The following is a 23,446-nucleotide window of genomic DNA, read 5'->3' on the forward strand; positions in this document are numbered from 1 at the left end:
TTAGTGAGAGCTGTGCTTAAGCCATCTACCACCAATCCCGGGTCTCATCCTTGTCACTCCAAACACTGTATCACCTGTGTGTGCCTCAGGGAGACAGCTATTTTCACAAGCACTAGGACAGGCAGGACATATTATATCAAACAGAACATCACCTGCAGGTTCTGCAGTATAATTTATGTCATCGAATGCAAAAGACCAGGATGTTATATCCAATATGTAGGAAAAACTACAACTGACCTAAGCACACGCTTCAGAAACCACAAATCGTCAATCTTAACAAAAAAAAAGTGGAGGAACCAGTTGCAAAACATTTCAACATTGAGGGTCACAGCCTATTGGACTTTTCTGTAACAGCTATAGAAATGCCAACAGATCCAGCAGCATTAACTAAAAGGGAGAACTTTTGGATATACTCTCTGGACACATTGGCACCACATGGCCTGAACCTGGAGGACAGTACCAGCATCACTTAGCTTCTGCAAATGAAGCCCCTCTGAGCATTCCATCCTCAAAGCTCGATAACTGCCACCTTGGTGACAGCATTTGTATGTTAGCAGCTGATGAAGGCGGAAGCCGAAACATTTTGGTAATACAATAAAAAACTCTGTTTTGTTAATCACAATTACATATATGTGTGTGTATATATATATATACATAAATGAGTCATACATAAAATGAAACAATAAAACAATTAAATCATCATAAAACCAAACACTATCTTAAAATGCCAGCTGGAACAAGGAAGTCTTAGTCATACACCTGAAGTTCAACAAGGAGGGTGGCTATCTAATCTCAGCTGGAAGGGAGTTCCACAGCCTTGGGTCCACTCCAGTCATTACAAACCATGTATCTGAGCCATAGAATCATAGAATAGCAGAGTTGGAAGGGGGTATAAGGCCATCGAGTCCAACTCCCTGCTCAATGCACTGTTGGCTCATATTCCACTTGTGATCAACAACAATCTCAAGATCCTTCTTGCATGTAATATTGCTGAGTCTTGTAATTGTACATTTGACTTCTTTTTACCTAGGTTTAGAACTTTGCATTTATTCCTGTTAAATTTCATTTTGTTGTTTTCAGCCCAGTGCTTCAGCCTATCAAGATCACTTTGAATGTTGTGTCTGTCTTCCAGGGTATTAGCTATCCCTCCCAATTTTGAATTACCTGCACATTCGATAAGGATTCCCTGCACCTCCTCAACCAAATCGTTAATAAAAATAGTGAAGACCACTGTGCCCAGGACTGAGTCCTGCAGTACCCCACTGAGCCCTGGTCCCATGGGGGACCATCAACAAAGACCCCTCCAAAATCTCAATGATTGGGCTGGGGTACAAGGGGTCAGGTAATCATTAAGATATCCTAGACTCAAATTAATAAGAGTCATGTAAATTAATACAAGAACCATGAACCTGGCTCAATAACATTTGGCTGCAGTAAAAGCTTTTATGCACTGGAGTTATGTGGTGGTAGTCTTTCCCCATCAACATTATAGCCACAGCATTTTGCAGCGGCTGGAGCTTTTGGACCCAGCACAAGGGTAACCCCACATAATGCACATTGCTTAATCAAGTCTTGACGTTACCAATTCATGAATCACAACAGCCAGGCTATCCCTGTCCAAGAATGGCCATAATTGGTGCACCAGCCATAGCTGGTAAAAGACACTCTGGTAGACAGATCTGGTAAAAGATCTGTTATTCACGAAGTTAACAGCTTATCTCTGTTTCTATTGCAAAAAGCTGTCCTGGAAGTACATTCTAAAGATATAAACAGAAGAGGGATTTCTATTCCGAGGAACATTATATTGTCTGGGACTATTCTCTTTTTGGTCTATTTTATTTTGACGAATCTGCTTCTTCACGACGCCACTAACTGTTTTGATGCTGGGAACTAAATTTGTTTTGTGTTCTTGAACATAGAGAGATAAGGCAGGCTGCTCTGTTTATACTGTGATGTCATCAAGCCTGGAATATTAACCCAATTGTTGCTGAAATAAGAAGTGGTTCTTCTTTATTTTTGTTTTGTTTTGTTTTCGTGGTTTTAAAAATGGCAATCAAGAAAGTGGCTGAGAATCTGGAAGTAATTATGTTTCAGAAAATAATGGATGAGATTGAGATAACGAAACAAACCCTGCGACAGGGCAGTAAGGAGCTGAAAATTGAACTGAGCAAAATGATGCAGGAGCTTAAAGAAATAGGGGATCCTGTGAGAGAGGAGAATGAGATCAGAGATGAGAAAAGAAAAAATAAAGGGAAGATACAAGCCCTGGAGATTGGAACAAATGTGGAATTGGAAAAAGATCTGGAGTTTATGGATATTAGAAATAAAATCTACTGTTTGGAATTTAACGTTATCTCTGAAGAAATTAATGAAGATATTAGAGATAAAGTTATCAATGGCTTGGATAATCTTCTGGACTGGAATGACGTGATGGAGCTTGATATAGAGAAAATCTATGGAATTAACTGCAGCCATATGACAATGGAAAAACTCTCAAGAGATGAGCCAGTGCATTTTGTAAAAAAGAAGAACACAGATATGACTTTACAACAATATTTCAGCAACTTATTCAGAATCGATGGCAAGAAAATATTTGGGATAGAGGAAATTCCCATCAGACTCTTATTATATGACTATGGCTACAACAGCAAGATATGCATTCCCCCTGTCCAGATCGTGATACAGGTCATCCATCAGGGTGACCAACGCTGCTTCAGTCCCCAAACCACACCTGAGCCCAGACTGAACCCAGATAGTCCATATCCTCCAGGAATTCCTGCAAGAGCACTTCACCAGCACTCTTCCCATAACGTTGTCCAAAAAGGGGGTACTTGCAACTGGGTGGTAGTTACTGAAAACTGCAGGGTCCAGCATGGGTGTCCCATCCAGAGCTGGAACCACGAGACGGAGACGCGGGTGCAATTAAATCTTGCTTTATTAAAGTAATGGATACATCAAAGACATTGCGCTTCATATAGAAATCTGCCTTACTCACTAGAAATCCCTATCTGCACTCTAGACATGCTCTGCGGTGTGTAAAGGAAGTTGACTCAGCAACTCCCCTCTGTGAGCTGCCAGCTTAAGTAGGGAACGTTTTCGATCGTAATCTCTGACTCTTTCGCAAGTCCTGTCTCTGCCCTGTCCGTTTCTCATGGCAGCGGGCGCGAGGTGAAGGGGGGGGCGTGTTTCCAACGGCTCATCGGAAGACACCTGCTCTTCGGCTGCAGGCTCGAGGTCAGGAGGGGGCGTCACACTGGAAGCGTCCTGGGAACTGCTTGGCAAGGGAGGAGTTGGCACGATCTCTGGGGCGTTCCCTGATGGGTCCTTGGGAACAACTGGAGGCAGTGCACTCTCCTCTTCGGAACTTGCACCACGCGTGGGAACTTGCTGGAGTTCAGGCTCACTGCCCCCCCCCAAGGTCCCGAGCAGACTCAACAACTCCTGGGCCTTCCACGCCTTCTGGCAGCTGAGGCGCCTGAAACTCATGCCTCTCCCCTCCCTGCTCCTTCAGGGAGAGCCGAGGTTCCACAATGGGCTTCTTTAGGAATGGATGCAGTGCCTGCTTGTTTCAAGGGCAGCAGGCACCAGTCTGTCACCACATATTGGACCCACATGGTCACACACACACCTTTCAACTGGCTTTCACCAGCCAGAATAGACAGGGATCAAGAGAACAAGAAGCTAGTCACATCATTGCAAGAGTTCCATCCACATCATTAGAGCACATAAACTGAAACTGATCCCATAAAATATGTGAAGGTGCTGCACTGGACATCTTGACTGGACTTGCAAAAACAACTGCATCTAAGGCACTATGGAACCAAGTGACTTTATCCTTGCTGCCCTGGGCTGCTTATGGGAGGAAGGGTAGGATAGAAATTTAATAATAAATAAATAAACAATATCCTCAAAGTGTTGTGCAAACTGCTCACAGCATGCTACCAAGTACATGCTCCAGAGAGTAGAGTTAGCCTCCAGACCACCCAAAATAACTCTGCTGGAAACTACACCAAGGATGTGATGCCGGCAGCAAAGTAATTCTTCTAAATATAGGAATACTACTACAAATAATACAAATAATGATGATTTGTGACAAGAAACTGGGCCTCCACATAATACAAGAGGTAAGGGTCAAGAAATAAATCAGGGCTTAAACTATTTAATAATATTGTCAATAATGTTTAATAAATGTTAACAGGCTAATGTGCCTCAAAACAAATTGGACTGTATTAATTCTCATAATGTTGCAGACAGGGCTGTGGAGTCGACACGCCAAACCTTCGACTCTGACTCCTCTATTTTTCTATTGTCCAACTCCGACTCCACCCAAAATTGCTTCCAACTCCACAGCCCTGGAAAGGGCTGTAAATGTCTTTTTAAATGGGAAGCTCTCCTAGGAGCATTTTTATCGCTGCCTGAATATGCGCTGATCTGGGCATCACAGCATTTGTCTTCATCTGGGTCCTGTGTCATACACTGACACACAAAATGTTTTCCATCCTGAGTTATGGTGAAATCCTCAACTACGGCTGACTTCATGGGAAGCTTCTTTGACATTTTGAATTTATATTTTAAAAAATTTGTCAATCAAACTTTATTTTGAAGCCGGAGTCGGTACATTTCTACCGACTCCGACTCCACCCAAAATTGCTGCTGACTCCGACTCCACAACTCCGACTCCACAGCCCTGGTTGCAGATCAGGTCCCAGCAAAATAGCTTATTTGAAATGAGAACTTCTGAAAATTTCTTTTTCTATTTTATTATCAACTTTAACAAACAAACAAGGCAAGCTTTTCTGCCAATACAACTGATTGAGAGAGAAGGCCTAACTACTGCTAACAAAGAAACTATGGTTTCAGCTTTAATACTATCAAAAAGGATGACATAAATAATGAGTCAGCCTGTTTCTTAAGCAAACAGTTACAAATTGAAAGCTTTCTCTCTCTCTCCCCCCTCCCATCTCCAGGGAGCTGTTACTTGGATACATGGTGTAACGGCCAGTGATGCAGCTAGTAATGGATCTCCAAGCTAAAAGTGAGAACCTGCAGCCAGTGCCACCAGCCCACAAGAGTGGCAGATGATGGAGGCAGTGGCAATCAGACCTGGCATCACCACCTTGGCCTGGCATGGGTATGCCAGGAGCCACCAGAGCTGATACTGGTCACAGTAGCATTCTTTCTTTCTTTGAAAAAAAAATAGTCAGGGGATGCGTGTACCGGTATGTACATGGTTACAGATGTTGATTTTATTATTTTTATTTTAAAAATAGATTACCGCTTTCTACAACAAAATGGTACTTATTGCTGCTGATGGTATTCCTGTGCATTTTGGGGGCAGACAATATATCCATGATGATTTTTCCCAACAGCAAATAATTTGTCTGGTGACCAATTCACATTTGAGATACCCATGTGAACTGGCTATCAGACAAAATTATTTATTGTTAAGAAAATCAGACAGTCAGCATATGGCAGAAATTCACAAAGAATTATTGTGAATGGATTCTCCATGTATCTTCTGCCATCACCAATGGTGAAGTAGATAATTTTAGACCCTAGACTTAATGGTCTTAAGGGGCACCCCTTTAGACAGTATTGCTTCAGTTGCAAAGCACACAATTTATGTTTCTCTTCTCCCCACAATCACCACACCATGCTTTCCAACTGCATCTACATTCCTGATAGGTTAGAACAACAACAGTTTGCCAACCCTGATTAAAAGAAAAGAAAAAAAAGAAATATTCTGACCATATGTAGTTTGGCATTTTAAACTCTTTTAAATCAATTACAGGAATAAAATGGAGTTTGCTTCTGCTGCCCTCATGCTACGACACATATTTTTGGGAAACACTCATTCAGAAGGCTCATTTCAAACAAGCTTCTAATTATCTGCATATTTTATCTGCAACAGTTCAAGGTTGTCAATCAATTATTATTTTAGCCCTACTTCAAACATAGGCAAACTTTTTCAAAACTTCAGATTTGTATTTATTGTCATATTCTGCTCCAGGGAGTTCAGTACATTATTTTAGCCTCATAACAACCTTTGGAGGTAGGGTGAACCAAGAGGTTGTGGGTGAATCCAACTAGGTCCTACCCACAGAAATCAATAAACCTAAATTAGGGCTCACCTACATGGTGGTTACTGTGTGTATGGTGCAACTCACATCTCCTTTTAATTTGCATGGTTCACGTGACATTATCGGCAAACAGAAACTACCACACAGTTTTCCCCCTGTAAATCCATACTAACCCAATCTACTGATAATGCTAAAAGGGAAGAAAAAAAGTCTTCACTCCGTATCTTTAGTGCTTGCAAACGCTTTGTGCTAATTCTTTTAGGTGGGTATGTCGATCGTTCCCTCTCCACACCCACTGTCTTCTCCTCCCTTCTTTCATTTCATTTCCTGTAGGCTAACAAGCAACTTCCAGCTGCTCTCTTCCATTCTGCTCGTCTTTTTATGTTGCTGCAAATAGTGCCTTATTTTTCTATCCCCCCTAACCTGTGCGCAAAAGCATAATACTGCTCAAACAAAGATTTGTATTTCAACTCTATTGCACCAGTGAAAATACAAATAATCACACTTCTGGGTTGTTGTTTTTTAAAAATGGAACCTACTGCAGCTGGTAGAACAAATTGAGCATGCTCAGTTGCTAAGCAACTAGAGGGAGTAGAAATGTTAAATTAAAGGGCACAGTCATTAGGAAACAGTGTGATTGATCCTTCCCCTTAGTGTGAATAGAAAACACTGTAATTGCAGCTGACATTGAGCCCTTACTGTGGATGGTGCAAGCAGAAAACAGAGGTAAAAACAGTTTCTTTAGTACCAAGCAATGCTCCCGTGTGGATAAGCCCTTAGTCATGTCTATTAACTTAAATGGGTCTTCTCTGAGTAGGACTAGCACTGGATGCCATTGAATGATTTTCCCCAAGCCAACCAGGTCAGCCTTGTGGCTAGGTGGGGATTTGAATATTGGTTCCTGCTGGTACCAGACTGGATGGCACATGCTGTACTGTATTTATGAGAAATGCTCCCACCTGTTATTAGATCATGGCGGCCCATTGATCTCCCACACTTCCTGTCCAAAATGTGTTGCGAAGAAGGATGGAGCTGCTGCATGGCTAAGCACTCACTCAGTATCTCTTGTTCAGCATCAGAGCATGAGTGTAGCTATAAGGGAAGGATAAAACAAAGATTTTCATTTCAAAGTGCAGAACTAAAGTGCAGCTAATTGGATGCATATGCTGTTTTGCTTATAGCCTACATATCGAAGGAAGAACAAAATGTCATGGTTTCCAGCACTGGAGTAATTGAAGATATAGTAGGTGCTTAGTGCTTCTAAATAGAGCTCATTTGGGTTTTCTTGAGCACAGAAATTTAGCATGCTAATCTTGAACCAGCAGCATTTTGTTTTTCAGAAACACAATGTACCCTTGCGCTCCTCACAATTTTATGGAGTAATTTGGCTGCATATTTCCCGTTAGTATCTAGTATCTTGTGTTCCTGCTCTTGAAAGGATTGCATCACTTTTGTAACTGCAGTGGTTGGAAGGGCATTTGATAGGGGAGGAAAAGTGTTTGCACTTATCAGATTAGAGCTGACAAAATGGCGGGCTGTTAGTAATGTGCAAGAGGTACTGCTGATATATCAGCTGTTTTCCATGTAAATTAATGCACTGGCAAAAGTGTCCAAAGCATGCTCTTTGCAAACCACAATGCCGATCATATTAAAAACAGCAGGAGAAGAGAATTAAGAAAGAAAAGCATTTCTAATTCTCTTTCAAACATGCTAATGTTGCCAAGCTTTTGTCATAACACAAGGCTCAAATTACACAGAAACAGCCTTCCTATGCTGTGACCGTTAATAAATGGTTATTGTTTTGAAGTTTACAGTTTTGCATTCCGCCTTCCCTTGGGCTCAGCTATTCTAAACTAAAAGATCCAGGCAAATCAGTTTAACATTCTGTCCAGCAGGCAGTTTGTTTTTTCACATACAAAGATTGAGAATTCTGGATTATCAGCAGCAGCTGCAGCCAATAAAGGCTTACACTACTACTAAATAACTACTTCATTTTATTCTCTTAAAAGAATTTTAGAGCTCATAGATGTCAGATTGCCTGAACAAAGGGAGGAACTGAATACACAGGGGACAGGTTGTGGTTTAGTGGTGAAGCCACATGCAAAAGGATCCGTCCTCTGCATCTCCAGGTAGAGATGGGAAAGATGATGGACCAAGCCTCTGTATAAAGGAGTTTCACTGGAAGCTCTCCAGTGTAAAGTCCTAATCAGGAAATGCACATGTGTGATAGAGGAGGGGGATGAGATTTTTTGGTTACATGTCTTAAATATGAGGGAGGATAGACGTTAATCTCCAGCCATCCTGTTTTGGCTGAGCAAGTGCTACTGATGCCACTTAAAAGGCTCTGCACCATGTGAGCAGGACCAATTGCATAGATCTCTTGGGTTATGCTTGCTGCTGGAAGACTGTGACCTGGAAACTGTCATCCACATTTTGGTCACCTCCAGATGAGACTACTGAAATACTTAATATGTGGGGCTGCTTTTGAAGACTGTTTAGAAATTTTAGCTAGTGTAGAATATGGTGCTCTTCATAACGGGAATGATATTACATATATCACCTGATTTGAAACTTCTGCAATGATTGCCAGCCCATTTCAAAGTGCTTATTTCTGATCTCTAAAGCCCTAAAAGGCTTGGATCCTGATTATCTCAGGGAATGCAACTTCCTATATGGGTATCTTGGCACTAAAGAGGAAGTTTAGCCCTGTTACAGCTTCCGTCTTATAAGGGATACTATATTAGCTTCCATCATGAGCAGGGCCTTTTCATTAGCAGTCCTGATAGTGTGGAACTTTCTTTGAGAGAAATTTGAACAATCTCCTCCCTGCCAACCTTTTGAAGGCAAGTAAAAACATTTCAGTTGGCCTTTGAAAACTGACTTCTAGTTATTTTGGGGTTATTTTGCTTTGCTCTATATTGCTTTTCACTATGCTCTCTTCCTGTTAATTCTTTTGAGTTTTTTAAAAAATGTGTTGCATAGTACTTTATTTATGTTTATATACTCCTTTCAAAAAATTTCATAATAAAAATGAGATTTCATTAACAATACATTAAAAAATATAGAAGCATCCAAAGAACCAAAGTAAAATATAGCAAGCAAAAGGTAACAAAGCGCAAAGGAGAGCAAATGAGTTTTCATCAAGGGCTGAAAACACATCACAATTGCTGCTTGTCTTATTTCAGAGGGGAAGTGATTCCATATTGTGAGCATCACAAAGAGAAGGCCCTCACCCTAGTTATCCCCAAAGGGTTGAGGTGTTACTAGGAGAACCTCACTTGCAGATTTCAGTGACCAGGCTGATCTGTACAGGAGACATTGTTCCCTCAGGTAGCTCAGTTGCAAGCTCTTTATGGATCTGTAAGTCATCAACAAAATCTTAAACCTATAGCAACCTGGCAACCTGTACCCTTCTTTTAGAAGTGATATAATATGCTTGTTGTAGTAGTACCACAGAGCAAACTAGCTGTGGCATTCTGCACCAGCTGCTGCTTCTGGACAGCCCCACAAAGAATGCATTACAGGAATCCAGTCTTCAGGTTACCAATGCATGGATGATTGTGGCCAGGTTATCCCTCTGCCCAGGAACGGTCACAACCGGCACTCCAGCCAAAGCTGGTAAAAGGTGCTCCTAGCCACTGTAGCCATTTGGGACTCTAGTAACAATGCTGGATTGAGGATTACCACAAACTTTTCACTAGTTCCTTCAGGAGGAGTGCAACTCTGTCTAGAACAGGAAACTTACCCAGTGTTTGGGAACCACCTACCCATAACACCTCAATCTTTTAATGATGCAGCCTCAGCTTATTGGCCCTTGTCCACCTATCACTGTGTCCAGACAGTGTCTTAGGACTTCCACAGCCACACCTGATTCAGATGTACCAGAGAAATAGAGTTCCAAGTCTCCTAATGACTACTCCCAACACCTTAGAATCACAGAATAGTAGAGTTGGAAGGGGCCCATAAGGCCATCAAGTCCAACCCCCTGCTCAGTGCAGGAATCCAAATCAAAGCATTCCCGACAGATGGCTGTCCAGCTGCCTCTTGAATGCCTCCATTTGGAGAGCCCACTACCTCTTTAGTTAATTGGTTCTATTGTCATATGGCTCTAACAATTAGGAAGTTTTACCTGATGTCCAGTCGAAGTCTGGCTCCCTGCAACTTGAGCCCATTATACCGTGTCCTGCACTCTGGGATGACTGAGAAGTGATCCCGGCCCTCCTCTATGTGACAACCTTTCATGTACTTGAAGAGTGCTATCATATCTCCCCTCAGTCCCCCTTATTGAGATATAACTATTTGGTGAATTCATATGAATATATATGTATTCGCTAAATCTTCTAAAGAATTCTCAAAAAGATTCTCCTTTCAGTATAGGAGGATTACAACTCTATGCTTTATACAAACATGCCCTCACATGTGCAGCATAGTCCAAAATCCATAATTTGATGGATAAGTAGATCTATTTCCTGGATATATAATATCCAACAAAAGGTAAAAGAGAAACTTTCCTAGCAAGCTGAAACTATCTGTGACTCAGAAATGAAACTGGGCCTATGTTGATTCATCATGTGAAAAAAAATCAGTAAATATATACAGCAACAGAAGAGATGGGTGATAAGAACATAGCTCTTCCTGATTTTTCTAAAACAAACTCAGTTGTTGCCAATCTCCTCAAGGTGATCTTGTCCATTGTTTATTTATATCATGTCTATTTATATCATGACTGGGCAAGATTTGATTAGTGGCTAATTAATACATTGATATTGCTTAGGTTAGGAGATTAATTTTACCATGAAAGTGACCAGCAAAATAATGTGACTTGTGACACCTGACCATTAGACAGTTAGGAAAACTAATAATCCAATTTTTTTCTTAGCAAGGCAGCTGCAAAAACTCCTGGAGAAAAAATAACCACTGTCTAATTAAACACTTTAGGTAAAAAAATCACTTGGAATGTTGCCCTTTGGGATTGATGTTCTTACCTTTTTACGCACCTGTTGTTCTTTGGCAGAATGAGCTTTCACATGCTTTCGGAGAGAACTTGGATCAGTGTAGCGCTTGGAGCACCCAGGAATCTGACAGGCATATGGTTTCTGTAAGCATGTGGAGAGGAAAGGGGGGGAAAGATAACATGGAAGGATGCCTGCTTTGGAAAAATTCCTCTTAAGGTATGAACTGTTATGTTCAGAACATGAAATATTTAGGGATTGTTGGTGATGTGCAAACATGTTGTAAAGCCTCTAGTTGCTTGCTCAGCTTGAAAATGCTGGTCAAGCAAACATAACTGTATATAACAGGCCTGGCAAAGAACCAGATGTAGTACATCTAGATCTGCTGCAGCAATCGCTTTTATCCTGAACTTAATGCTCAAAGCACTCTACACATCTGGGCACTTAACGTTTTTGGATAAGGTGGACTGGTTGAAACTACAATGAGAAGAATTACATCAGGTTTTGAAAATGCCATGAGGTTTAACAACTAAATGATATTTTACATATCAATTCTTTTTACTAATTTTAAGAGGCACTCCTTCTATCCATAATTACAGGAGACAGACAGTATTGTATACTTCTCTCCCCCCCCAAGTCTTCACAATTGTGCACCTTGCTGTGTCCCCTGTGAATAGCCCCTATGTGATCTTTATGTGACCCTACATCAATCCAACAGCCCATCAGAACCCTGTACAATCCTAGAGACACTCACATGGACACAGTGTGGAGGTATGAACCAGCTCCTAGGACTCCAACCAATCTGAAAATGTATTTCCTATATCAGACTAGCTTCATTTTCTAACGAAGTTTGTTTTCCTCGGCACTACCTTGCACATATTCATGGCTTGTATTATCCATTTTACTTACTCTTCACTCTGCTGACAATTCTGACATTACGATATACCTTGTTCACTACTGCTCTGTGCATTTGTTATCTACAATCTAGTTGACCGAGTTGACATACCAGAGGTACAACATGGTTAGACTGTAGCATCTTCCAGTACAATTCTACAACTTTTTCATGCACAGGGAAAGCCAATGTGGTGTTCTCCATATGTTTTGGACTACAACTCCCATCAGTATCAGTCAGCATAGCCAACAGTCAGGGATCATGGGAACTGTAGTCCAAAAAATCTGGAGGGCACCAAGTTGGCTACCTCTGCCCTATGAAAAAGCTCTGCCCTTTCAGACAAAATTAATAATTCTGTTTTACAACATTAATAGTAAATCTTACCAGCATTGTAAAAATAGTCATCTTATGTCTTCTTTAAAAGGTAGATTCTAATCCAGTTTCCAGGACAGCCCTAAACCTAACCCTAACCTAATAATCTGTTATTTGATCAAACCAGCACATTCTAACAGGTCTTTGTAATTATTTACAGATTCTCCTTTCAGAGAAGATAAATGACAGATTGACCTGCATTTGGAATCTCAAATCACTTCCACATGCATTCAATAAGAACTAAGCAGTCCATATAAATCCTTTCTCTTTGTAGACGCCTCTAGAGGAATAAGTAGTCCTGCTCCTTGTACCAGCAGGAAATTTCCAAAGGAATAATAAGATCATTCACCAGCTCAAGGCTCCAAAGGCTAACCCGATATGTACCCAAAAACTTACATATGAAAGTCGATTTATTAAAAGTGCCTGGAACACACAGAGAACCGAAATTTGAGGAAGGATGATGGAAACCATTAAACAATTCCTTAGTGGAATTAACTGGGTAGAGTATTTTCCCAGCTATGGTAACACATTATTAAGGATGGGGGAAACTAGATCAGAAAAAAACCCATCTATACTAGCCCAACTTTTTCAATCTCACTTTCACACAGGATTCTGTTACACAGCAGGCATATAAAGGGGATCAGAGTTTGCTTCATGAACTGCAGGTCTTCTGTTTCATGCATTTGGAACACTAAACACCAGCATGCAAATTACATTCTAATTTCTTACATCTATGTTCAAAAGGCAAAAGACAAAACAAAGCACTATAGTACAAAAAAGCTAAAATTATTGATTAAATAATTAGGTTAAAATATCTAAGAAAATGAATGCCACCTTCTGCAGGTTGTGAATACAACAAAAACTTTAAAGAATGTCTAGAAAAGTAAACCAGAGCACTGACAAAAGGTTAGTCAAAATTATTACTGTACCTTTTTGCTGATTAGGAATATTTCAGAGAGTAAAGAGAGAGATAGGAAAAAAAGTAAGAAGAAAGAAAGAAGAGGGGGAAGAGAATAGAAAGTTAAGGGAGCTCTTCGCAATAACAGCCATGTAACAAGATACAAAGAGACAGAAATACTTGGTTCTGGTGTACCACTAAATCTACAAAATGATTTGCAACAACACCCATACAAAAAGATACAAGAAGACAGAAGGACCTCGTTCTGTGTAAACCACAAAGTCTACAAAATTATTTCTGTGAGCCAAGTTAGTCTGCCCTTCCCCCTAATTTCACTTACATTAATGTCAAGCCATTAAACTTCAAAAAAGTGCATCTTATACAGCATATTAAGTTTCAAAAGAGCCACATTTTAGAAGTAATTACAAATTCAAATATCTAAGGCTGACTTTCAAATAAATAAAACATTGTTATTGTAAGTATGCTTGGGTTTGGAAAATGTGACTGACTGGTTTGTTTGTTTTTGGAGGGCATAATGTACATTACACATTCCTTAATGCTGTACTGTCTGAAATATATAGCTGTTTTAAAAGTAAATATCAATTAACCGCCAGGTTTCTGCCCCATAAACACCCACCCAAACATTAAACCGCATATTCACCTCTTTCAAAAAGACAAAGGAAGGACTCTTGCTGTTATTCTTTGTGAGCTTTGGACCAGGAGTTTAGGTGACCTAAAGAGTCTGCTTTGCTAACAGGATCTAGACAATATAGTAAAATGCTTATTATTTTATTTGATTTAATTATTTGATTTATATCCCACCCTTCCTCCCAGCAGAAGCCCAGTTATTATCCAAACTGTAGTCACCTAGAAAACCCTAGAAAATCTTATTGATTATTTGGTGGTAGTTTGCTCCAAGACAATATAATCCTGTTCACATCATCTAAGTTTCTCACTATCCAAGTGTTCTTGGAAGTACAGTGGGCTATCTGAATTAATGATGTTTTACTATAGCACTGAAAATGATGAAGTATAGGTCAGCAGAAAGCAGCATTATACTCCATTGCATAAGTGGCCATGAGTGCTGTTGGGCTGGGGAGCTTAATAAAATAGACTTCGTCACCTGGTACTAGGGATGGGTGAGAATTTTGATTCAGTTCGCATTTCAAGCAGAATTTATCAAATTTGCACTTTCTGAAGCAATATAACAACCTAAACACAACCATCCTTCAAAATTTGCATTTATTAGAATTTTGGGATGCAGTTCCCCAACTAAACAATATTAACAAAAATGCATAGGGGAAAGTGTGCATAAAAATGAATATATGAATGAAAATAGCATGCAAAAAGGCATATGATGAGTAATCCCTTGCAAAAATGTGTACTATATTGTCAAAACTGCCTACAAAAATGTGTTTATTTGGAGAAATTCACACTAAAATGGTGGAGAATCTTCATGAGGATTTTTTTTTTAAAAAATCACATTGCTGCAGAAATATAGAGGTCTGATTTTAACATTAGAAAAGTGAGAAACCAAGACAACCGAAATTGACAGATCTTTCCATCCCTACCTGGTGCTGTTTTAGATTAACATTCACATCAGCCCTGACTTTTGGCCATGCTAGCTGGGTTGATTGGAGTTGGTGGGTACCAGGTTGGGCAATGCTGATATAAAGTCATAGGACTTTGAAAAAACATGTCCGTTGCTTGTGAAGTGTTGTTTCAGTTTGGATTTCAGGAGGAGGGTAAGCAGCAGATGGCATGGTGGGGCTGTAGCACTCACCAGACTTCCATCCAACTGCGTCGCTATAGCATACCAGGATGGGGAGGGGCACAGTGGCAGCAAATGCATAGGCAGGAGGCCCGAATTGGCTCCACCGGTGCATGTGCTCCTTGCCAACCCTGCCATCATCTCACCTCTCATCCTAGTATACTGCAGCGACTCAGCTGGATGGAGATCAGGAGAGAGGCGCAGCCCTACTACGCTGTCCACTGCAGGGGAGGGCTGCCATATCTTATTTCGGGTTTTAGATATGCTCATTTCCATTTCTGCATGTTTGTTGGCTAATAATCCAGTATCCTCCTCCTATAGAGCAGTGATTCCCAAACTTTTTTTTCCACTGAGCACTTGAAAATTGCTGATGGCCTTGACAGACCATTAAATTATTTTTCTGCCTATTCTGGCAATTGCAATGTGCTGTGCTAGATGCTATATGATTTTTCATTGAATTGTTATTGCTTCTTTTCTTATACTGTATTTCATGGTACTACAATTTGCATTCCATAGAATTCAAACTGAAATATAATTTAAGAAATAAAAGATGCAATAAAATACAATTAAAAATCAATATGAATATTTAATGTGGACATGTCATGGATCACCTGAATGAAGTTCGTGGACCATTGGTGGTCCACAGACCAGTCTGGGAACCCCTGTGCTATAGAGTCAGGCAGGCCAAAGGAGGACTGCCATTCATTCAGCTGACAGCCTTATGCAAATGTGTTGGAAGAGGGGCAACAGCAACTCCTGTTTGGGTTCTTTTGTTTGTATTCCAGAAGGAAGATAGAGTTAGGGTCCTCCAGCTGACTTTGCCTACCTTTACCTGTGCTCTTCTCTACCTAACTTCCTTTCATTGTAAACTGATATGCTCAGGAAAGCTGACCTGCCCCTCCTTCCTTTGTTTTCTTCTTCAACTGTCCAGGGAGAGAGGAGACATCTTTCTCTTTGTCTTTCTCCTGAGCCAAGAAGGCGATACCCGAGTCTGGACATTGCGCCTCCAACTCAGTTAGTTAGAACTAGGTATGCCTTTACTATCTCCCATGTAAAGCAGCATTTTTTTATTTTACTAAGTCTTAAGTCTCAGTGATTTAAATGCAGGGTAAAAGCCTGCTTCTTAGGTAAATACATACATTTGCACTTGCAGCTCAGACTGCTGGGTTATTCTCCATATGGATAACAAAATGAAGGGTGGATGGGAGAGTGAATGGTTGCATAGACTACAGAGAAAGTAGTAGTATGTGTGTAAATTGAAAAATTAAAAACTAACTGTATTTTACTTTTGAATCATGGGCTTGCATTTACAATGATTACGGCCAAATTCTTTTCTTTTCTTTTTACAGAATATTCACATTTCCCAACTTTGACACATCACAATGACAACAATCAAGATATAGGGAAAGATTTTGAAAGGCACACACAGGGTTCATTCAGATTACATCACATTAGCTGCATGGCCAAGAAGCAATAAAGCAAATTGGTGATCAGCTGGGGTGTTCCATTTACTTATGGTAGGTGTTGTGATAACCTGTTAAGACTTAATACCAAAACTATTTTGCCATCACAGAATGTAATGTATAATTCCTTATCATGCCAGATATGCATATGGCAGCAAGATCCTGGTCACTATTGCTCACACCTATAGTAACCCCCAAGTGCCCTCAGTAGTCCCATGTGCCTTCTAGTAACAACAGGTTGTGTGCCAGTTGTGTCCTCTCCAGGACAGAAATAGTCTGCTCGTGGTCATCCATGCTCTGGGAACCTTCAGTTTGGATTATGCAATTGTGTATATGCGGAACTGCCCCTGATGATAGTTCAGAATTGACAGAATTTTGACTGGGGCAATTCATTCAGACCATATCTGGCCTGTCTTACAAAACTTCCTTCTCTGCCTGCTAATATGCAGGGTGGGATATAAATTAAATAGATAAATAAATAACATGCTCCCAAGTCCAATTCAAAGTACTGCTATTTACTGTGACCCAAGCACCTGAAGGACTGTCAACTCCTGTAGCAACGTGTCTGCCCTTTAAGGTTATCTGCAGGGCTGATGCCTGGTTTGGCAGGGCAATCCCTGAATGGGTTCCACAGCAGGGGAGCAGCAGACAGTGAAGCCTTCTCCCCCAAGCAGTGGAAGCTCTGTTCTTCATATCTTGCAGCAGGTGGGCACCAGCAGCAAAAAAGGTGGTTGAGCTGAAGGCTCTTGCCATTTTAATCCCCCCCCCCAATACCACAGGAGTAATGCTGTGTCAGGGCCCTAGAGACAGTGTGAGGGAATTAAAGGGCAGGCACTAGCAGCTGTGTTTTTCTGTTACTGTTGGTGCCAGCCGTTCTCAAGGTGAGAGAAGGGTAGTGGGCCCTTTAGAGAGCTCAAGGTTCCAGCAAGTGCCCAATGATGCTGACCCCTTATACCAGACCTTGTCATGTGCCAACGCCCTCCTGTGAATGCCTCCTTTACTGGAAGTAAGATTGAAATCAACTAAAAAGAGAGGTTTTTTTGGAAGTGATGTCACAGCTGTTGAATGTCCTCCACAAGGAGACACACCTGATACCAACACTGTTACCTTTCAGGTGCTGGGGAAAACCTTTCCCACCCCTCAGGTATTTAAATATTGCTACTGGATCTTTTATCTGTTGCGTGCCAATGTTTTTCTGTGCATTGTATTTTAAAGAGGATTTTGTATTTTTAATTATTGTAAACTACCCTGGAATCAATTTTGATTATGGGTGGCATAGAACTATTTCAACAAATAAAAGAAAGCCCATGCAGAACCTCTTGATATGTTACTAATAATTTCCCCTTTTTCTGTCTAAAACTACAATACAGCACACAGGAATGCACTGAAGCCCATTCTCATCCCTCTTCTTGCATTGAAGATTTTACTAAAATGCTATATTTAAGCGAACGAGGCCTGTGCTGGTTTCAGAAAAGATCCTGTTACAAAAGATGCACTACATATAGCATCATGCAGAATAACGTCATGCTTACAGTATCCAGGTGTGTTCGCTGATGCTTAGCCCGGTCACTAGAGTTGCTGAAAGCTTTCTGACATCCAGGATGCTGACAAAGATATGGCTTCTCACCCGTGTGACTCCGCAAGTGAATCTTAAGGTTTTCAAGTCGAGAAAATGCTTTGTTGCAACCTTCAAACTGCAATAAAGTCATAAAAAACTCTGTAAAGCTTTATTAAATAAACCATATCCTGCTATAATGAATACAGTGTTTGAAAAAACAATCCAAAGTGGACATGCAACAAATCAACCAGAATTCAGAACATCTGCTGAAGTTTATGGATGAAACAAATTGTGCTCCACTGTTTTAATCCATCGCTATGCATGGCAAAGGAGTTGGTAATACTGTATTCTCGTATGCACACAGTGTTAAGACTTCAAGATACAGTAAAGGAGCTTAAATAAGAAAAAAGTGTTCAATTTAGTGAGTGTTCTCTTTAATATTAGCACAAGAGCTACTGTAAGGATCAGTTAATCGGCTGCCACAAGCAAAACAGAAAGTACTTTACAATAGTAAAACTGACTGCATCACTCTTGTGTCAAATGTACCCCATGGAAGCTGTACAAATAAAATACCTGTTTGAAAGTATTACAGATGACACCATTTGCAAGATTGTTCTTTTTAAAAAGAATCAAGCTTTCATTGATAACTTTGCTTTTCTAGTAAAACAATATAGTTGTACAATAGTCATTGGCAGGGCTTTTTTTATGACTGTACTCACCAGTATGGAGCATCAGCACCTCTGTTTTTGATGCCCTTGCAACTGTTTTGTGCTGAGAGCGACACCCAAAGCACTTTTCTCAAGAAATTAGTACTACAAGCATTTGTTTAACCAAAAATGCACTGGTCATTGGGATTAACAGTACCCCATACGGTATAGCACATAAAGCTTCAGGAACGGTGCGTGTGGGTCTAACTGATCTCCAGTTTTGTAAACATCAAGCAAAATTATGCTATGAACATACTTTATAACAGAATAATAACAGTCACATCGGTATAACAGTAAAATTATAGCAAACTGTGAATTATCTGTAACAACAAGCCTCACAGACTCTGCAATGGTAACAGACGCTATTTGATCAGCATATGCACAATCAGATTTCGCAACAGAATGGCTAGGACAAAACAGCTACTTGAAGCACATCATTGCCGTGATTTTCTGTGATTGCACCAGCTACAGTGATGCCTGATGTGAGCAATGGTAGGCCCTACCATTTCTGAGGCTCCTTCTATCAATGTCTCAGGCTATGAGAAAAGGAGAATCATTACCCTTCCTTTGGCATGTACCTTATAAGTGTTATACCTTCTATTGCTGTCAGTGGGATTTAAGAGTGCTTAATTTTTGCTTAATCCCGTCCTGTAAGTCTTCTTCCCATAATACCCAGCAGTGTCTCAGCCTTTCAATAAAAGTAGGCTAGCCTTCTGTGGCATTTTCAAAGGTTTCCATGGTTATAGTCACAAACAAACAAAATGTTATAAACTCAGCTTTGCGTGGGGACCTATTGTTGGGTATTTTGTGTGGTCACCAGCAAAATACACTATGAAAAAATCATTGGTGTAATTAATATTTTAAAGAATCCTCTTATGCTTGTTTTAAACTTGTTCTTGACATCTATTGCCTGAGTCAGGCAAAAAGATATCCAAGGAAGACTGAGTGGATGTGCTGAGGGAATGTGGCACATGGGTGGAACAATCCTATGTCCACAGTACACTGCAACTGGAGATATGTCACTATTACACTAGTGAAATAACTGCTATATCCAGAGTGTGCTTAGCCTAGAGGTGAGGGGGAAAGCACACAGGTAGTCACCAGACTGATGATAATGACTATGAATCCATGTGTTTGGAGCAATGCCCACATGCTGCCCCCACATGAAAGGAACCAACACAATTATGATGATAGGGGCACACCATCAGCACCTTCTCCTGCTTCACCACACATAGCACAACACCAGAGTGTCCCCACTCCATCAACCCCAGTGGCATAGCAAGCAATAACCCCATTACAGCCAGTCCCCAGGTTGTCTCACAACAACCACTTTTCTTTTAGCACAACATACAATGAGCACTCACAACATTGCACCCACATAGCTACTTGGGCAGGATGCTTGCAGAAAGTACACACAGTCCTACTGGGGCAAGAGTTCAAGACCCACCCAAGGAGGAAAAGACTCTTTTGACAAGAAGCCAAGGAGAGGGACCAGGTCATATTATTAGGGAAGCCACAGACACACACTGAAAGTAGCATTCTCCAGTTGCTCAATGCATAGGGCACAGGATTTGAAAGTAGGAGAGCCACCAGGAGGGAGGAGGCAATATGCCCATATACACCTTTTGCATGCCTACAACAAACTTAGTTGTGTCAGGGGCAAACGAGATGGCACCCTCAAGATTCAAACAGACACTGCAAATAACTCAGAAAAGTTTCCTAAACACTCAGTCATAGCAGCAGATAGCAATCAGATACATTATAGAGCATTTATGCTTTTCCCACTCTCAACACCCAGTCATAAATGCCAGGTATAGAGGGGCTGCAGGAGGAGTCCTAGCCAAGGGGGACCACTTGCTTTACATGCTGGGGATCCCAAGTTGAATCCAGGGTACAACCACACACTAGGATTGAAAAGTTTAACGAGGCTGTCATAATAGCTTTATAAAGTTTAACCCTATTTTTCTTTCTTGAGACAAAGATGTAATGCACACTGTAATTCACTGTAACTAGAAATATTGTGAAAAATTAAAAAAACAAACACAAAAAGCACTCACACACTTGGAAAGGAGGGAGCCAGGCACATCTGAGACAATCAGCAGGAGTACTGCATGGACTGATAGCTTTGCCCCTGCATGGATCAACCAGCCCTTTTGCCACATTCTACATCTAGGGCAACCAATCAATGTTCCTGCTATTTTGCTAGATAGGCCAGTCCTGCTAGGTAGCATCCCAGCAGGCCTCACTGTCTCTCCCTCCCCCCCTCCCTCCCCTGCCCAAACTGATTGCCTTACACACCTTGGTGGCAGCACCACTCACTCTTGTGCACTCTGACAGACAAGACCCCATCCAATTTAGGGAACTCGAGTCACTGCCCCTGAGCCTATAAAGATCTCTCTCCACTCCTCTCAAGAGTCTCATTGTGAGATCACCTGAATCCATGTTCTACCAGGATGAGAAAAAGATATCCCTATCTCCCTAGCAACAAAGAAACAACATATGTGGCAATGACACATCGTTATTGATCAGCACCTGGGATGGAGTAGATCCTGAATGAGAAAGACTCATGGGGACTTGCCAACCAGTCATCCCAGCAAGGATCCCGTGCCTGGACAGTGGCTTGACAGACAGCAGGGTAGCTGGTGAATGTCCTTTGTGGCATCAGCTCCATAGTGAGTACACTTTCACCTACTGCAGGGATCGCCAACCTTTTTGGACCAGTGGGCACATTACAAATTTTGAGAGAGTGCTGTGAGCTGCCATGGGGGCAAGGCATAACACAAAATAAGAGAGATTGAACACTTATTGCTGTTCTCCTCTACCTCTTCCCAGACAACCTCATGCTTACCATGGGAAGTCAGCTATGCCCCGCTGGTCCTGATTGTAGGGGTACAAATGCTAAAGGCACAGGGTTGGATGTTTCACTTCAATCAATATGTTGTCTCACTGTGTGGTCTGACTTTATTGATCATTAGGGGCAATAGTTATAGTTAGGAAGTTAAAAGAGCTCCTGCTTGAATTCTCTCCTTGTTACTTCCTCAAGTTTAAGCATGCCTCTGATTGGTTAGACTGATATTCTTAGGGCTATCATCATCACTTCCAGTTCCTCCTTCTTCTTTCCACAATTCTCTCTCTCCCTACCTTTTGAATTCAGCTACTGTAGATTATTAGGCTTTTCTATCCATGTGTACTTTCTTAATAAAATGATTTTGTTTCAGATAAACACCACTCTGTTTCATATTCTTTTATATCTCCAGTGAACTCTGCTGCATAAAGTAACTCTCTTGATAGGGCCATGGGCCCAGACATAATTGGAGATTTATAAAAGGAAAAAGAAAAAGGAGTCTGTGGAGTCTGTAATACAGACAGATTAGGAAAGAAAGGATAGCTAATTCTGAATCTGCTAGAAGGTCTGATGTCATTGAGCTACTATATGAGACTTGACTCAAACTACAGAAGATGGTCCTTTCGGATGAAAATGCTGCTGAATACTTTGGGGTTAGCCTTTGTCCTCGAAGAACCAAGGTCAAAGGCATGTGGAAACAAGATGAATGAGATGCTGCAAACAGGAAAGCCATGGGACACATATCTCTAGCTGTATGTATGTATTTGATTTATATCCTCGTCCTTCCTCCCAGTAGAAGCCCAGGGCGGCAAACAAAAGCACTAAAAACACTCTGAAATATCATAAAAACAAACTTTAAAATATATTACAACATCCTTAAAAACAGTGAAGATTATTATGAAACTTTTGCATCTGTGATCAAACACACTTCTATAAGGACACTCCTCACTACTGCCACCTCTAGGAAGATCTAGGTTCAACACCTGGATGTAAAGACACCCTACCAACATGGAGACATTGAGGAAGATATATATATGCAGCAACCACCAGGGTTTGAAGAACCTGGAAAAGGAGGACTGGTGTGCAAGCTTCAGAAAAGCATGTATGGCCTGAAGCACGCCCCTAGGGCCTGGAATGACAGACTAAACCAACTACTACTTAAGGAGGGGTTCACGCAGGGAAAGGCTGACCCCTGCCTAAGAACAATAGATGGACATTCACCTTGACCCATGCAGATGATTTGGTCTTATGTCACCAAGGCAAGGAAGACAGTGATGAAATTGTGAGAAATCTTAACAAGGAAATAGAAGTTTAAGACATGGGAGACATGTCTTACTACCTTGGAATCCAGATGGAAAGGGGAGAAAATGGAAGCTTCTTCATTAATCAGAAACAGAAGACAGTGGACCTGATAGGGCACCCTTGGCTGACAAAAGCCAATGTAGCAGAAACACCAATGAAAGTAGGCTTCTTTAAAGTCAATGAGACCAAGGAACCACTGCAAGACAACAGTCAGGACAGGACAGCAATTGCAAAGCTCCTGTACATATCAACTGTAGCAAGACCGGACACTGCAGCAGCAGTTGGGATACTGTGCAGAAAAGTTAATGCAAAGAAAGTTTGGACTGCCGTCAAGAGGATAGGAAGATATCTAAAGGGAACTGCAGATCTGAAATTGATGTTACCAGCAAACAGTAATCCCAGACTGGTAGGCTATATGGATGCAAACTGGGCTGAAGACAGAGAAGACCGAAAGTCCACTAGTGGGAATCTGTTCTATTATGGAGGAGGAGTCATCAGTTGGACTAGTATGAAACAGTCAGCTGTAGCCCTCTCCTTTACAGAAGCAGAATACATATCTGCAGCATAAGCATGTCAAAAAGCAACCTGGTTATACAGACTACTCTT

At 41.1% G+C, this 23,446-nt stretch overlaps 1 protein-coding gene across 4 annotated transcripts in view; it reads right to left on the reverse strand.

Moving 5' to 3' along the window:
* Positions 1-23,446, reverse strand: part of GLIS1 (GLIS family zinc finger 1) — a 407,237-nt gene that overhangs the window by 74,946 nt on the left and 308,845 nt on the right. For all 4 annotated transcript variants that reach the window (XM_061633024.1, XM_061633023.1, XM_061633025.1 and 1 more), the window contains 3 exons: positions 17,961-18,122; positions 11,066-11,176; positions 7,040-7,172 (listed from right to left, as the gene is read on the reverse strand). In XM_061633024.1, coding sequence (XP_061489008.1) covers positions 7,040-7,172; positions 11,066-11,176; positions 17,961-18,122 — 406 coding nt within the window. The remainder of the gene's footprint in view (positions 1-7,039; positions 7,173-11,065; positions 11,177-17,960; positions 18,123-23,446) is intronic.

Source organism: Rhineura floridana, chromosome 6, assembly GCF_030035675.1.
Source record: "Rhineura floridana isolate rRhiFlo1 chromosome 6, rRhiFlo1.hap2, whole genome shotgun sequence".
NCBI lineage: Eukaryota > Metazoa > Chordata > Lepidosauria > Squamata > Rhineuridae > Rhineura > Rhineura floridana.